General features: G+C 36.8%; 1 protein-coding gene across 32 annotated transcripts in view; it reads left to right on the forward strand.

Moving 5' to 3' along the window:
- The window catches only part of LOC137049274 (adhesion G protein-coupled receptor L3-like), a 425,717-nt gene that overhangs the window by 218,310 nt on the left and 189,311 nt on the right, over window positions 1–18,096 (forward strand). For all 32 annotated transcript variants that reach the window (XM_067427809.1, XM_067428692.1, XM_067428735.1 and 29 more), the window contains one exon: window positions 10,394–10,503. In XM_067427809.1, coding sequence (XP_067283910.1) covers window positions 10,394–10,503 — 110 coding nt within the window. The remainder of the gene's footprint in view (window positions 1–10,393; window positions 10,504–18,096) is intronic.

Here is an 18,096-nt window from a genome sequence, read left to right on the forward strand (position 1 = left end):
GGTGTTTCTGAGCATTACTATCATTTTAAGAGAAATGGTGCTGTAATATGTTTTCATTTTATGCAACACTCCCTATTTATTTGTGTGTGTGTGGAGGTGTGTGTTTTCACAACAGAAGCTTGCTTTATTATTTCTGGAGCATATCGCAGCAGGAGTCTAGTCTACCGCGGCCAGAGATGCATTACACAGTAAAGTGAACATATATGCATATGCAGACACACAAGCTCTCGCAGACGTGTGTGTGTGTGTGTGTGTGTGTGTGTGTGTGTGTGTGTGTGTGTGTGTGTGTGTGTGTGTGTGTGTGTGTGTGTGTGTGTGTGTGTGTGTGTCTTTGGCTGAGGTTTGGAGGTGTTTGGCAGTCAGACGGTTGGAAGGCAGGAGATGGTGATCAGTCACTCAGCAGGGAAATATGATGAATGGAAGTAGATAAAGATAAAGAACAGTTATTTAGGGTGTGTTCTGTAGGATAACGATTTTAGCTTTATACTGTAGGGTTATCATCTTGGGATAGGGTTTATCATGTAGAGTTTATGCTTATTTTAGGTTCCGTGTAGTGAATGGTTATAGATTTTGGAGTTAGGCATTATTGCGTGAGCACATCCTTGCTGATAAGAAGTTCACACAAAGGGATAGTTCATCCAAAAATGAAAATTACTCCATGATTTACTCACCCTCAAGCCAAGTTGTATATGACTTTCTTTTTTCAGATGAATACAATTTGAGTTGTATAAAAAATGTCCTTGCTCTTCCAAGCTTTAAAGCAATGAATGGAAGCCCAAAATTTGAAAAAATGTCACACAAAAATTCATCCATCCATTATAAATGTAGCTACTCCACACGGCTCCGGGGGGTTAATAAAGGCCTTCTGAAGCGAAGCGATTGGTTTGTGTAAGAAAAATATCCATATTTAAAACTTTATCAAGTAAAATATCTATAGCTTCCACCAGACTGCCATTTAAATTAGAAAGTGTAACACCTCTCGCAGTTCAGATTCTTACGCTACGTCCTAAGTCATACGTTGAGTAAGTTGAATACAGAAGGCAATTGGCAGGTAAATGTGGATCATTTTCGTACACAAGTTTTCATATTTGGGTGAACTATCCCTTTAATTATATTTAATGTGCACAAGCATACTTCGAATCTTAGAAAAAAGTATATTTAAAAAAAAAAAAGTACTTGCAGATAATATAAATATTAAAGAAGTAGACTTATTTTGATGTGTTGACCAACAAATTAAATCACATCAATATATTTTACCAATTATTACAACTGTAGTGTGTAGTTCGACATAAAATAATTTTGAGTTAAATTACAACTTTATTACAAATGTGTAAATATATTTAAATGCATGAGATGAAAGTTTGGTAATACTTTATTTTACATTGTCAATGTTACTTAAGTTACATGTACTTAACAGTAATAACAGTAAACTATGCATAATTACATGAACAACTAAACCTTAATCCTATCCTGTAAAAAATGATATGTTCAATAAGTTATGACAACATGGGTTTACACTCATCAAAATAAGTTAGGAAATGTTCAACTGTTCAAGATGCAACTCATTTTTTAAAAGTCAATTTAACATTATTTAAGTTGAAATAACTCAAACATCCAAGTCGAGTGTGCTTAAAAATTTCAGAGTGCAACCTTTTTTTTTTTTTTACAGTGTATAATAAGTACATATAGTTAATTGATATCACTCAGTACTTAAATATATAATTACACTGTAACAACAACACCTTAAAATAAAGTGTTACCTTTTATTTTAAGGTGATTTAATTACGTTGTGCTTCCTCAAATAAGTACATGGGTAATGTTAATTAATTATAGGGTTAGGGTTATGGTTTGGTCATAATATATATAAAAGTATAATGTATTTCATATAATTACAATTAACATGCAACTAAGTGTTGAACAATGTTACAGTCATTTCACACAAGTATCATGGCTATCAAAATCCATTATCATGGCTATTAAAATCCAGTGTTCTGTATTTTGCATACGTGAGTTTTTGTTGTAGGTGGCTATTGTAGATGGCTAAAAAAAACAAAAAAAACAATGTTGTACTGTGCTAATTAATTTATACTTCTTACAGCTCTTACAGGTTGTTGGCCTTGTTTGTTTCGTTGCTTCTATTGCTCTCCCCTTTTTTGTAAGTCGCTTTGGATAAAAGCGTCTGCTAAATGATTAAATGTAAATGTATTCTTACAAAAATATATCTATTTTTAAAAGTATTCTAAAGGATAGGGAAGCACTGGGCACAGTCTTGTAACACGTATGGTTTAACACTTTCCAAACATGCCAGGATGACAAAATGTATCATCTCATTATTACATTAATAAATGTTGCTATATCAACATTATTTAGGGGGAAAAAAAATTGCGCCAAAATGAAAACAATCTTTAGAAGATATCACTGAATATTTATTTTACCATAGATTTTTCATCTCTGTTTTTTTGTGTTTATTTAAAATAATCGTACAAATTTGATATGAATTAATCATATATGTTATTTAACAGTTGAGATGGTTCTTTAATGCTGATCTAACAGCTGAAGACGCGAGCCGCGGTTTAAATCCCAGTTGTGCAGAGCCCTTGTTACTTAGAACTATATTCTACTTTACATCTACTTTTTATGAATTCTTTTGAGAAACCATGAGAAATTATGTGAATAATGACTGAGAGTCAATGTTCAGAAATTATTAGTGATGGGGAGTCGACTCCAAAAGAGTCGATTCCTCGACTCTGAATAGCCCCGACTCCAGTACAGGAATCGACTCTCGGTGTCGGCTCTGTTGCTGTGTCCGAAATCGCTCGTTTACTGAATCTCTAATCTAAAGTGCATGACTGTTGCGTGCAATATAAGCAAGGAGTGATTGAAATGAACGTAATACACTGCGTCAGAGAGCTGTCGCAGAAACTTTGCCACACATTTATTTGAGTGCTTACTTTAGAAATAGAAAACAATCACAGCGACTTTAGTTTGTAATTATACAGGCTTCCTCCATGCTAGCTTTAGTTTAATTGATTGTATATATTATTGCAATAAATATAGATTTGGTTTCCCATGGTTAACATCATTAAACTAACCATAAATAATAAAAATTCTGACATCAAGAAGAAACACATCAATAGTGTGCATTATTGTATGTATAGGCTAGTATCTTTAACTCACCTTTTAAGACAATGATCATGTGCGTTTAGCGCCATCAGTCGACAATCACATCTTTTTTCGTGACTTTTCCAAGTTAAAACTATTGGCAATACAGAAACATGATAGCCACAAAAGTCATCGCTAAATTGGACTAATTTGGACGGCCACGCTAAAAGTGTGCGGTTTTAATAAGAGGATTTTAGGACTTTGTGTCACGGGGAATAATTTAAATATGTAACAACAGCAATTTTTTTCTGATTTCTTACCCTGTTTTGATGTGAATTAAACAGAGTCGAGGAGTTGATTCTATAGACTCCCATAGTGGTAACGGGATCGGAGTCGACTTCAAAAAGCCTGGAATCGAACACCCTTAGAAATTATTCATTATTATTATGTTTTGAACTGTATAGCTAAAGTTAGCGATGTGTTTGTTGTCAAACTCCAAAATGTGTATATTTTTAATTATTAAAAAATGCCAGTATTTTATTTTATTGATTGCATTTTATTGACAAAATATTTTAGTTTGTCTTGGATATTTTTTAGATTATATCAGGTAACATTTTAAAGGTCCCGTTCTTCACGTGTTTTTGAAGCTTTGATTATGTTTACAGTGTGCAATATAACATGAGTTCATGTTTCGCATGTAAAAAAACACAGTATTTTTCACACAATTTACTTATCTGTACAGCGCTGTTTCCTCTGTCCTAAAACGGCCTGATGATTTCCTTGTTCTATGAAGTCCATCCTTCAGAAACACGTAACGAGTTCTGATTGGGCCAGCGCTTCCCGTGTTGTGATTGGACAGCAGCTTAGCGCGCTTTGCCCGGAAAGGTCCCGCCTCTTACCATAAAGAGGAAATGCAAGCGCTGAATGCGCGCTCTTCTCCATGTGGGAGAGCAACAAGACCACACCCTCTATGTTGCGTGTTCTTGTTGGCGGAGGTTTAGTCAACAAACGGTTCTAGTGACGTCATTCCTGAAGGAAGTGCAGGGGTGTAGTCCAAACCGGCCATTCGCTGTAGGCTTTGAAAGGGAACTTCTGTTAAATAAAATATCTCGCTTGGCATTGAACTTTGAGCTTTATAATTTTACAGGTATTATTTATGCTCTAACAGCAACATTACGCACTAACTAAAGTTTGAAAGATGGAATCGCGAAGAACGGGACCTTTAAGCTGTCATTTGGTCATGTTACAGTGTACCCCACCTATGGGGCATGTTGTCACATTTGCATTTTTTTCGGGGGAAAATCAATTAAAAAGTATACATTGTATTAATGAAACAAGACCACATAAGTGTTCTAGACGTGTGTGAAATTAATGTGGGAAAAATAAATACTCTGAACCCCAAGTGGATTTACACAAACTGTGAAAGTCAAAAAGCGTGTGTCCTGCTCTCCCCTTTTTCACAAGGGTAACATATATGGTTAGGCATTACTATAGATTTGGGAGTACTAGTTGATACAAGTTCAGAGAACAATAACATTCACAATCCAATATGGGAGAATGTTTTCTCTCTCGTAGGGGCTAGGGCATGGTGTTATTTCCTTTATTTAGGTCTTAGGCTTAAGCATTGTTGTTTAACAGTATAGTGTTATTTGGATCACAAACCCACACAAAGATCAATATCCTTACTTTTCTCTCTGTCTCATGAGAGCTTTGGAAACTGGAATTATAGTGGTTTTGTAGCAAAAGGCCACACACACACACACATGCACCCACTCATATATTTGTCTTGTAATCTGTCTGTCCCGTCTGTCCTCTGTCCCAAATTGAAAAATTACAAGCAATGGATTTCCACTCCGACATGAATAAACTGCTCTTAACGTCAACAATCCAGGCAGTTGACATATAAACAGTCATATTTTTCCTAAATATTATCAAGCGTGCTGTTATAGCCAGCAGCTCTGCGCGAACCGGACCGGCCGTCTGGCAGATGGAAACGCTAACTGGCCCTTATTTAAATGTCAGCCTGCTGACGGATCAGTGATAGCAGCACTAGCAGCTATTTGACTTGAACGGTTGCTTTTTGAATGCCGATTATTGAGCGGATTGTTATGTGTGCCTGCGGAGAAATATAAATCCAATGCAATTTCATGCAAACAACTATATGCAAAGAAAAAACGCATTAATAGTTTCATTCAATCAAAGTAAAAAAAAAAATCAAATTGAATTTGGTGAACTGAGAAAATACCATCCCTGCAATTGTACTTTGTAAAAAGTATGTTATGGGAATTATTATGGGACTTTTTTTCTTTTTCTTTTCCTTTTAATAGGGTACAATGGGGCTAAATGCTCCATGGGGTAAAAGGCTCCTTAGATTTTATTTTCCTCTAAACCACCACAAAAACTCTGCACTTTCCAACATCTGCTTTTCAAGATGCACATGGAAGTGTGTCTGATCTTTGACGCGATCACGGGCCGCAGTGCAAAGTTGATCCTTTGCTCACTTGATCTAATATTAAAGTTCTGCGTTTTTTTTCAAGGCTAGGTTGTGTTCATGGGGCGCAGTATAGCATGTCTTAATACTTTTTTCCGTTGACGTCAAGCGGACCCATACCCGAAAAAAACTCTCCGAAACTTGTGAGAAACCGGAATCAAACGTCCAACTTAGTTTTTGAAACTTTGTCCATGTTTAGGATGGGAATCCAAGTCTTTAACAGTGTAAAAAGCTCAGTATGCATGAAACAGCATTTCGCCCCCCTTTAATAGCAAGGGTTTATGATGTCACCAACCCGGGAAGAAGCTCGTTGTAGTCCAAACCGGCCGTTTTTGTAGGCAATAAACGGCCATAACTTTACAAGACAATATCTCTGTTTGCATTGAACTTTCAGCGCTGTAACTTTGCAGATACTGTTTATGATCAAGCAGCAACATTACACACTAACTAAAGTTAAAAAAGTGAAATCGCATGCAATTGCAACCACCCCTTTAAATGCTCTTAAAAATGTTGTAGATTTAAGTAGCAAATAAGAATTGCCAAAATTATTGAATATATTTTCAATCAACGGTCATGACATCAGTTGGCTAGTTAGAATCTCTTGAAGCATCGAAAATATTTTTGGTCCCAAAATATCAAAAACTACGACTTTATTCAGCATTGTCTTCTCTTCCCTGTTCCTCAAATAAAGATTCAAACGGTAATGAATCAGGGAATCGTTCAGTGATTCATATCGCCAATGTCACGTGATTTCAGCAGTTTGGATCGCGTGTCAACCTGCCAAACTTCTGAAATCACGTGACACTGGCGATCCGAATCATTGATCGCTTTGCTTTATTTAGCGAGTAAAGTTAGTATAATTTTGGTTTTATTTCAACAACAACATTTAATATACAACACACATAATATAATTCATAAAATTTGATTTGAACCACGTTGTTGCCACTCAATTTTATTGAATCACCAAAGACAATTTTACCCTCATTTGGCAGTGTTTATTTTAGACCAGGTGTTCTTAAAGGTGAATTGAATATCTATTCATAGTTTTGTCTCAGTGATTCAGTCGATTGGCGAAAACATTAGTGGACAAAGCTAAAGCTGAACATTACAGTTCCCTTTCCAAATCTATGGTGATTTATTGATTGGTGTCTTTGGAAAACCAGTCTGCCACACAGACTGTGTGTTTTCAGGAGTGGAAAGCAGTTCGTTGGAGGTAAAGAGTTGACGGGGGTTTGATAATTAGGATGTTTGCCGACACATGACTAGATGTAGGACCGTTTGTGGCTTTAATCGATACTGCAGCGTCCTTGCATTGATTTGTGTCATTCTGGTTTCCTCACGGTGCACGTTTTTGTCTTGGAGATGTTTGCATTTGGGCTTCCCATGGCTGTGTGTTCTCCAGAGCATCGGTTTGGAGAGTATCCCATCAGCGGCAGAGAAATGCAGTTGTCCGTGTGCAATCAGAGGTCTGGAATCCGGGATTTGCTGTGTAATCCTCATTGTGTTGCATAATTTACTCTAATCTAAAACAAATCCTCTCGATCCCGTGCTGAAACCTGATTAAATTCTGAGCTCGACCTCACCTGACCCGTGCCGGCCACGTAAACAGGTAGCGTTTGTTTGTGTCGGACAGAGCGGACGCAGATTTGCTTTGATCCTCTTGAACTCTGATGAATAATTTATTTCAAAATAATGAGTTGAGATGTGTATTTTCTTATGGCACAATCTTTCCTCGTTACGCGCTCCAACAGGCATCATAAAATTTCCCTGCATAACTCACTGTATTTTGACTTTTTGATGAATGAATATATAAAGAAAAAGACAGTAGCTTTATGTAATCATTTCAGAAAATGAAACTGAATTGGGTGAACTGACAACATGTCCAATAGATTTTGTCAGTTCACCCAATTTAATAAAGAAAGAAAGAAAGAAAGAAAGAAAGAAAGAAAGAAAGAAAGAAAGAAAGAAAGAAAGAAAGAAAGAAAGAAAGAAAGAATTGTATCTTAAATCAAGCTGATTTTGGATTAGCTTTTATTTTTTGTTCACCTTTCATTTTAATTTACTTTTTGTTATGTTTTAGTAATTTTCATTGAAGTACTATTTATCTTTAATTTTCATTTCAATGAAATATTTGTATTTTAATAAGTGCTATTTTTTCTATTCATCAAAGAATCCTGAAAAAATGTAGTTTCCACAAAAATATGAATCAGCACTATTATCAACATTGATAATAATAAGAGTTGCTCCTTGAAAAGCAAATCAGCATATTAGAATGATTTCTGAAGGGTCATGTGACACTGATTTTTTAAAATGTATTACCATTTTTTAATAATAATATTTAATATATTTTTGTACTAATGAAGCCATGGTGAGTTTGGGAGACTTAAAGAAAGTGATGTTATGTAAATATTTACATTTTATTTTATTTTTTGTGCTTATTACTTGCATGATTATATGCACTTATAACTTTAATTCTAAAAGTGAAGAAAGTATTCCTGTTAGGTTATATAATCAGCTTTAAAAGGTATGTTGGGATTCCTCATTTAGATAGCTAAGTAAAGGTGTATTTGCATAATGAAATGGCAGTAAATAGGTTCAGTCTGATTTTGCACATGGGTGCTTTGTCCTCTAAATATTAGTCACAGTTTCACATACACACTGATCCTCAGACGCTAATATGCTTTGCACAGATACACACTCGCGGTCTAGTCACACACAGACATGCGCGCGCACACACCCTACCACTCAAAAACCATTTGTTCCCCCTCATTAGCCACATGCTAACTGTTCAATCAGCCACGAGTGTCTCAGGTGTTCGACTTTCATCACACGCTGATCTGCTGACATTATTCTGACATTGAGCCTCATAGAAGATTTCATATTTAAATGATTGCCATGATTCTTGTAAAACTCGATTTAAATCTTTAATGTGGCATATTTTCGAGGAAACTCATATTCAGCAGAAAGTAATGTAGGGCGGATGATAAGCCTACCTGTTCTATGATATGGTAAAATGTTTCTCAATTAATGTTAAATGTATCATCCAGGAAAGGCAAGAGAGACAAAGAAAAATAGACAAAAGAAAAAGACAAAGTTTCAAAAAGAAATGTTGGACGTTTGATGGAGTATTTCTGTGTCAAAAATACTCCCTCCGGTTTCTCACAAGTTTCGAAGAGTTTTTTTCGAGTATGGCTCGGCTTGACGTCGGCAGAGCGGAAGGTCCTTGTATGGGCCGTAGAGGCTCTTCTCCCGGTAGGGTGCGCGCGCGCATGACTAGAGCGAGAGAGGAAATGCACGGCCATAAACACTGCTCTCAAGCTGCAGATCCAGTCATCTGAGCAACACTTCTGTGGCGCCGCGCTCCATCCCTATGGGTGACATCAAGCGAGAAAGTGTGTTTTTGACGGCGCGGTCCCAGCGATAAAGGTTCATGGTCGTGCGCGGTGAGTAAAACTGCTTCAAATGTCTCTGCTGTTGGCTATCGTCGCGTAAGTAAACATCAGTAAACACCACAATCGTGTATAACATTAGTTAATTTATCAATGGAGCATGCGATCTATGGTGTGTGTTTAAATACATTTGTTTAGCTGACCACTATAGGTGTCAGTTTGTTTATTGTAAAACCACCCAAATATAAGCCTAGTGTTCTCACAAAGCGCGCTTCGTCATTCAAATGCGCTAACGGTTACTCCATTGTTGTTCTATATAACTTTACACTAGTCTGACGTGCAAAACCGTTTTGCTTGCTACTGCTAATGTTTAGTCGCATACAATAGTCCATAAACCGAATCATGTCCTCATAAACTGCGAGTAAAGACACACAAATGTTGACAGGCCACTAAATGCAGTACATACCACAGAGACGGAGGTCCTGCTGCTGCTGTTTCTCCTGTTCAATTTATTTCTGCCTCCGGATCTGATTCTGGATCATATCTGTATTAGTTGAATCTGTGTAGCGTTTTCTTCTCCACGTTTGAGAACGTCACCGCTTTGTGCGCGCTCGTCATTCTTTAGCTCCGTCCAAACGATACGCCTCCAGGCCCTCGTTTTTTTTCCGGAAAGACTCGGTACATGCCAAGTATATGCAATACTACTCTATAGGTACTCAAGACTGACATGAGATTGACTGAAACCGAGTGTTTCACTCCCCTTTTAAGGACAATATTGCACCCACACACGACTGTCCGGTGACATCATGACATCGGCTGTTTTCTCCGAAATGCTAACGCTAACATATTTTGTTGTGCGTGCAAAGTCATCAACATAGGTAGCATTTGTTCCAGCTGTAACAATTTTATTAAGAAATAGAAAATAACCATCAGTAGACTACACTACCAAAGAATTATGATAAACAACAAAGCGTAAGATATTGTACACGTAATTTCCGTGTTAATTAATGTTCAAAGTATTTCTCACGATTTTAACTGTGCAAATGATCACAAAAGAAGATAATTTAATGAATGTTTGAGTTGTTTTGAGCTAGATTTTGCAAGAAAATGTTTGTTGCTTCTTGCAAAAATACTTTTTTTGTGTTGCATACTTCTGGATGGTTGATGGATACTGATTGTGGATGGTTTTGGATAGTTACTAGCCCAAGTCAAAAGGTCCCTGAGTCTATGTGGTTCATTCTCTCCAAAAAAAATAAATGTTTTTTTTTCTTAAACAGTGGATAATGAGTTACAGTACATGCCAAAGTGCAACACTAAAGGTTAGAAATGTCTTCAAACCCATAAACTTAAGCGTGAACAAAAGTAATGGCACCACTAATGATCTTTGTTCCATCTGTTTGTGTGTTTTCAGGTGTAATAATCGGACGCAGTGTGCTGTCGTGGCCGGACCGGATGCGTTTCCTGATCCCTGCCCTGGAACATACAAATACCTGGAAGTCCAGTATGAGTGCGTCCCATACAGTATGTATCTGTTTAACATTAACGTATCTGCATATAATGTGTTTTTTTTCCCGAGATCCCGAGATCCCGAGATCTTTTTCTTGCAGCTCAGTGGGAAGAGCAGCATAATAACTGATTTATTCCTTCTTTTTTCCCCCACATTTAAAAGTCTCTCCTTCATTTGAACTCATCCATTCCTATCTGTCGTATGTGCATGTGTGTGTGTGAAAGTTTGTGTGATGACTTTGGTTACTGTGAGCTCTGTGATAAACTATGTAAGCACTGCACTTTGTCAAAATGAGTAAGTTGCCAGATAGCTAATGATAGCGTTTGGCCATGATAGATTCGCTCTTCTGTATCTTTAGTTATGAGACCGAAGTGTCGCATCCATCTACCTGCAGGAATACGTGCGCATGAGCTGCGGTATTTACTCCGCTAGCTTTTTCCTACGCCAGTGTTCGTCTTTACTGATAAATGAAAGCCGCATTAGCTTCACTGTTCAGTGAATTGAGTTTAATTGTTGCTGACTAAAGTTGCAGAGGAAATAAGTCAGTTTTACAAGTTTTATGTTAGCTTTTTGCACACTTATAGGGCTTTACACATTTTGGAATCATTAAGTTTTGGGGGTGCATTTAATTGATCAAGAGTGACAGTTAAGACATTTATAATGTTACGAAGGATTTCTATAAAATAAAAAAAATGCTGTTCTTTTCAACATTCAACAACTTGAGCAGTAAATCAGTATATTAGAATGATTTCTGAAGGATGGTGTGTCACTAAAGACTGAAGTAATGATTCAGGTTTGCATCACAGACATATATTACATTTTACAATACATTCAAATAGAAAATAGTTATTTTAAATTAAATAATATTTTGTTTTTACTATATTTTTTATCCAACAATCCAAACTTTGTGAGCAGAAGAGACTTCTTTGAAAAAAACATTACACAATCGTACTGACCCCAAACATTTAGATGGCAGTGTATGTTCTGAAAGTGATGTCATCACTTGGACTCAACACTTTTTGAGTGTAAAAATATTAAGTGAGGGATAATCCACGGCTAGCCTTGCATTAAAGGATTTTAATGCACGGCGTAGAGGCGAAGAACCGCCCGGAATAGGAATTTTGGGTTTTCATGAGCTGTATGCCAAAATCATCAGTGTAAACAATAAAAGACCTGAAATATTTCAGTTGGTGTGCAATGAATCTAAAATATATGAACGTTTAATTTTTATCATTACATTATGGAAAATAATGAACTTTATCACAATAAGCTAATTTTTTGAGAAGGACCTGAGTGTGTGTGTGTGTATATATATATATATATATATATATATATATATATATATATATATATATATATATATATATATATATATAATAGAGTGCCTTGCGAAAGTATTCAGCCCCCTTGAACTTTGCAACCTTTTGCCACATTTCAGGCTTCAAACATAAAGATATTAAACTGTAATTTTTTGTGAAGAATCAACAACAAGTGGGACACAATCATGAAGTGGAATTAAATATATTGGATATATTTTAAACTTTTTTAACAAATCAAAAACTGAAAAATTGTGTGTGCAAAATTATTCGGCCCCCTTAAGTTAATACTTTGTTGCGCCACCTTTTGCTGCGATTACAGCTGTAAGTCGCTTGGGGTTTGTCTCTATCAGTTTTGCACATTGAGAGACTGAATTTTTTTCCCATTCCTCCTTGCAGAACAGCTCGAGCTCAGTGAGGTTGGATGGAGAGCGTTTGTGAACAGCAGTTTACATTTCTTTCCACAGATTCTCTATTGGATTCAGGTCTGGACTTTGACTTGGCCATTCTAACACCTGGATATGTTTATTTTTGAACCATTCCATTGTAGATTTTGCTTTATGTTTTGGATCATTGTCTTGTTGGAAGACAAATCTCCGTCCCAGTCTCAGGTCTTTTGCAGACTCCATCAGGTTTTCTTCCAGAATGGTCCTGTATTTGGCTCCATCCATCTTCCCATCAGTTCTAACCATCTTTCCTGTCCCTGCTGAAGAAAAGCAGGCCCAAACCATGATGCTGCCACCACCATGTTTGACAGTGGGGATGGTGTGTTCAGGGTGATGAGCTGTGTTGCTTTTACACCAAACATAACGTTTTGCATTGTTGCCAAAAAGTTCAATTTTGGTTTCATCTGACCAGAGCACCTTCTTCCACATGTTTGGTGTGTCTCCCAGGTGGCTTGTGGCAAACTTTAAACAACACTTTTTATGGATATCTTTAAGAAATGGCTTTCTTCTAGACACTCTTCCATAAAGGCCAGATTTGTGCAGTATATGACTGATTGTTGTCCTATGGACAGAGTCTCCCACCTCAGCTGATGATCTCTGCAGTTCCTCCAGAGTGATCATGGGCCTTTTGGCTGCATCTCTGGTCAGTCTTCTCCTTGTATGAGCTGAAAGTTTAGAGGGACGGCCAGGTCTTGGTAGATTTGCAGTGGTCTGATACTCCTTCCATTAGCGCTTGCACAGTGCTCCTTGGGATGTTTAAAGCTTGGGAAATCTTTTTGTATCCAAATCCAGCTTTAAACTTCTCCACAACAGTATCTCGGACCTGCCTGGTGGGTTCCTTGTTCTTCATGATGCTCTCTGCGCTTTAAACGGACCTCTGAGACTATCACGGTGCAGGTGCATTTATACGGAGACTTGATTACACACAGGTGGATTCTATTTATCATCATTAGTCATTAGGTCAACATTGGATCATTCAAAGATCCTCACTGAACTTCTGGAGAGAGTTTGCTGCACTGAAAGTAAAGGGGCCGAATAATTTTGCACGCCCAATTTTTCAGTTTTTGATTTGTTAAAAAAAGTTTGAAATATCCAATAAATTTCATTCCACTTCATGATTGTGTCCCACTTGTTGTTGATTCTTCACAAAAAAAATTACAGTTTTATATCTTTATGTTTGAAGCCTGAAATGGGGCAAAAGGTTGCAAAGTTCAAGGGGGTCGAATTCAAGTTCAAGGCGAATATATATATATATATATATATATATATATATATATATATATATATATATATATATATATATATATATATATATATATATATATATATATATATATATATATATATATATATATATATATATATATATATATATATAAAGCAAGTTTATGACACCTTTAACAACTTTTATAGTGATTTATACTTTTTTAAATTGATAGATGCAATTCTGAACTTTTGTTACATGGAAAGTGACAAATTTTGGATTTTTGAATTTAGAACATTTGGAATGCCATGCCAGTATTTCAAAATGACACAATGTTCACTTTTGGGTGAATGATTTGTTGAATATTAAATTGTCAATTAACACAACACAAGCAGAACAGCTCGTCTGATGTCTTGAATCCTCACAGTCTCTCACATGTGTAATTTAATCTGAGTTATCCAGAGGACATTTGAGATAGCACTTATTTGTCACTGTCAGAGCGCATTCACGTGTGTTTATGCAAAAGAGACACATCGCCTGTTTATAATAATATTATCAGTGACAAATGCACCTCAGCGCATATTAAATCTGTCATTCTGCGGTCGCATGAAAGGAGAGCGAAGAAGGGTTGAAAGGCTTGATGAAGAGAGGACCAGATAGTGGAAGAAGAGTAGATGAATTAACTCATTAATGGAGAGGGGGAAAGGGTGGGGCTTGTAATTGCAGAGCAAGACGGTATACAGCAATTTATTATGGAAATACCTAAGCACATCTACTGCATTATACTGTTATACTGCATTGGAGTTTGTGCGATAGTTTAATGGTTTTAAGAGAAGTCTTTTCTGCTCATTACCCCATTGAGAAGATCTTTTTGATAAAATCTGAGAGCTTTCTATCCCTCCGCAACTACCACTTTGACGCTTCAAAAAGTTCATAAAGAGATCGTAAAACGAATCCATTTTGAGGGGTTTAGTCCAAATTTTCTGAATAGACACAATCACTTTATGAACAGATTTAATTTAGGCTTTTATTCACATATTAACATTCATCAGTGCACATATCAGGTATGGTAACATATCGGGCACATCCTGGGGTGCATGTTCATTTATAGATCAATTTGTCTATAAATTAAAGCAGGAAAGTATGAACTCTAAGGGGCCATGGACCTTTCATATGGCATTGCTTTTCACATTCTTTTAAGCAATAAACTGTCTTATCAGTTGGTATCCATGGTAACTGAGGCCCTTCTTAGTGGTATGACAGGAGGATGGTTCTAAATACCCCAGAGAGGTATTTAGAACCATCACAGTTTAAAAGATTATTGGTTAACTATAACCAGCAAGAACCGATGAGGTTCATTCTTGTTACGCAGTATGTTTGAGCTTCAGCAAGAACCGTTAAGGTAAATTTATCGTGTTTTAAGCAGCACGTTTGTGCTTCCTCAAGAACTAATAAGGTAGCCTGACAAGCCAGACCCACATCAAGATGTTGGGTCTGGGAACTCGCCGTTGGCAAGGGTCAATCCGAGGGGCGGGATAAACGGTTGTCTTTCAGATTCCCTCCGCAGTAGAATATCGCTTCAACCAACCAGAGCAACAAAGAAGGTGAAGTGGAGTTGATACATTTAACTTTCGCAGTATCCAGTCGGCAAAACTACGAACACATCTTCCTAAGAATGACTTCCATACTTTTCTTTGTTCTTGAAAGAAAAGCTCAACTCCAAGTCTTCCAGAACTGTAGCCAAAGCCAATTCGAAAGGCCGCCGTTCGCCAGCTTCTTTGTTTAAAAGTAGCACGCGGAACCGTTGCAGCTCTGTCATCATTATGTTAAGCCTGCCCACCGACTCTAGAGTTTGGTTTTTCCAGCTCGCAATCCAATGGAGAGTTGCTAGACGCCCTGGCTGCAAATTACATTTAATTCTTCCTAAAGAACCAATGAGGTTCATTCTTGTGTTACGCAGCACGTTTGTGCTTCCACTTAGAGGTTTGTTCTCATGCATCAAGCATGTATGGTTGAGCTTCTGATTATGTTCACTGATCCATGTTTATATGTGAATAAAAGCTTAATTAATTCTGTTCATTACATAAAGCGATCAAAACTTTTTGAAGCATCCAACTGGTAGATACATTGCTCTCTATGGAGGGACAGAAAACATTCAGATTTTACAGATTTGTGTTCCGAAGATGAATGAAAATCTTTGGGTTCAGAACAACATGAGGGTGAGCATTAATATCAGATAATTAAAGTTATAATTAATAACAGAATATATATATAAGTAACACTTTAATGCATCCTTACTGAATAAGAGTATTTCTTTAAAAAACAAAGTACTTACCCTGAAACTTTTGAATGATAGTCTACAGTACAGTGTGTTTGATTTTACATTTCCGGGGTGATAACAGGGATAATTTGTTTTTCTGACTCATTTGATCATACGTTGCTCAAAATGTACACAAAATTACATTAAATTGCAAAATAACTTTTTATTTGTGAGATGTCTGGATGAAACTCACTGAATTAAACATGTAACGTGTGACATGTAATGAGGTCACGTCATATCAGTGCTGCATAATGCATACTCTTTCACACAGTGTTCTGAGAATAGTTGTGTTCAGTATGCAGTGTGCATGACACAAGTTGGCCTGAGAGAAGTGAAGAGGGCGGGGCTTCATCAGAATAGCATTTACTAAAATGTGCCTTATACAACAGAACTTTGAATATCGCACAAGCTTTTTAAACAATTTTGATTTGTTGTTAGATTGAGCTGTTGAGAATTGCAACATTTTTACTCCAAATCTGAGTAAAAAGCAAGATAGCTTTTATTTAAATCTCTGAGACAATAGGTGGACAAAACGTACAGAATTAAACATGCTATAATGAGGGCACGCGGCAACAATGTGGCATGCTTACGTTGGAAATATGTATTGATTCATAATATGGACTCTTCTTGCATATTTAAAAAATAGTTGGTATATGCAGTATATTTAACTGAGTCAGAGATGAGGGAAAGAGGCGTAGCTTTTGAACTGCAAATAGATAAGAGAAGTGGGGGGAGCTTTTGAAATCCACTGAGAATGGGGGTGGAAACCTAGCGGGCAAGGCATCTGAGGTCTAGTAAAAGTGATATATTTGCTAAGATTCCACATATCTAGATTAAAGACATCTGTACTGATTTATGACTTTCTCACATAGTGAAGTTGAATTTTTGTATTCAGGCGTTGATTGTATTCAGGTTTGATCAAACAAAGAGAAAAGAAACACTGAAGTCAGGGAAGGACATTTGGTCAGGTGGACAAATGTGAAACCCTCTGGTGTTTTGCCGTGGAGGATGGGGGTAGGTATCATGTGTTTGCTGTAGGGAAGGCGTTTGATAAGAGAGTTTGACGCGTGTTAGTATTCATTGAGAAAGACCACCAGTGAATGTCTGACTGACAGCCAGCGTCTCTCCCATTACACATCAAATACAAAACCCACCAGGACAGTGAAGGTGATTTTGTGTTCATGCTGACCCTGAGTGATGGACACTGCTGTTGGTGTCTGGAGCTCATGGTGGCATTATTATGTATTTCAGGTTCGACCTTGAATTCTTTTGGAGAGTTTTTTAAGCACACACACGCAAGAACACCCTCACCATCATCTATCATCAATTTATAGAGTTTACAATTCAATTGTATATTTGGACCCACTTTATATTAGGTGGCCTTAACTACTATGTACTAACATTTTAATTAATTATTTGATACAATGCACTTATTGTGTACATACATGTTTTTACATCGTACTTACATTAAAAAAATACCTGCATGTAATTACATCTGTAATTAATTTCTGTAGTTACATTTGTAATTACACAGTTGACACTTCCCTTACACCTAACCCTACCCTTAACTTACCCATATCACCACATCTGTCCCTAACTCTACCCGTATCCCACCTCAATATCAGCAAACATGTATTGCAATACAATATGAACACAGTTAGTACATTGTACTTATTTTTTGAAGTACTTAAGGCCACCTAATATAAAACAGGGCCGTATATTTTTTTTCCTGAATATAAAGAGCTCTATAAGTGATTTAACTTTTTAAATTCGGGTTAGTGTGTAATTTTTCTGTCTGAGCATAAACAACATCTACAAAGTTATGACGCTCAAAGTTAAATGCAAATTCCAGAATGTGCAAGTACTGCACTTTAAATGTGTGTGTTTGCAAATTGACCTTCTAAATGTGCAAATGTGGCTAAAGCTACAATTATGTCTTGCTGGCCCTTCAGAGACCATAGCTTGTTATTTTAAACCCCAAAATACTCACTGTCTGTACAGTTCAGAATTGTATTACTTATTGAAGATAAAACTAATGACATGGATGATGGCTCTGATCTCTGTGAACACAGAGGAAATGGCCGCTGTGTAGCGTCCGTACATTTACAAAGAGGATTTGTAATATAATGTGCGGTACTTGCAAGTTGTGAAAATGAAGTTGGTTAAACAGTTGGTATTTATCAATTTTTGTGAATTCTACTTGCTGTGTGATGTTCTCCGCACTCCTGTTGTTGTTGTAAAGGCTCCGCCCTATTCTAAAAAGGGGCAGGGGAGCAGCAGCAGCTCATTTGCATTTAAAGAGACACATTAAAACATACTTT

Source organism: Pseudorasbora parva, chromosome 1 (assembly GCF_024679245.1).
Source record: "Pseudorasbora parva isolate DD20220531a chromosome 1, ASM2467924v1, whole genome shotgun sequence".
In the NCBI taxonomy this organism is placed as follows: domain Eukaryota; kingdom Metazoa; phylum Chordata; class Actinopteri; order Cypriniformes; family Gobionidae; genus Pseudorasbora; species Pseudorasbora parva.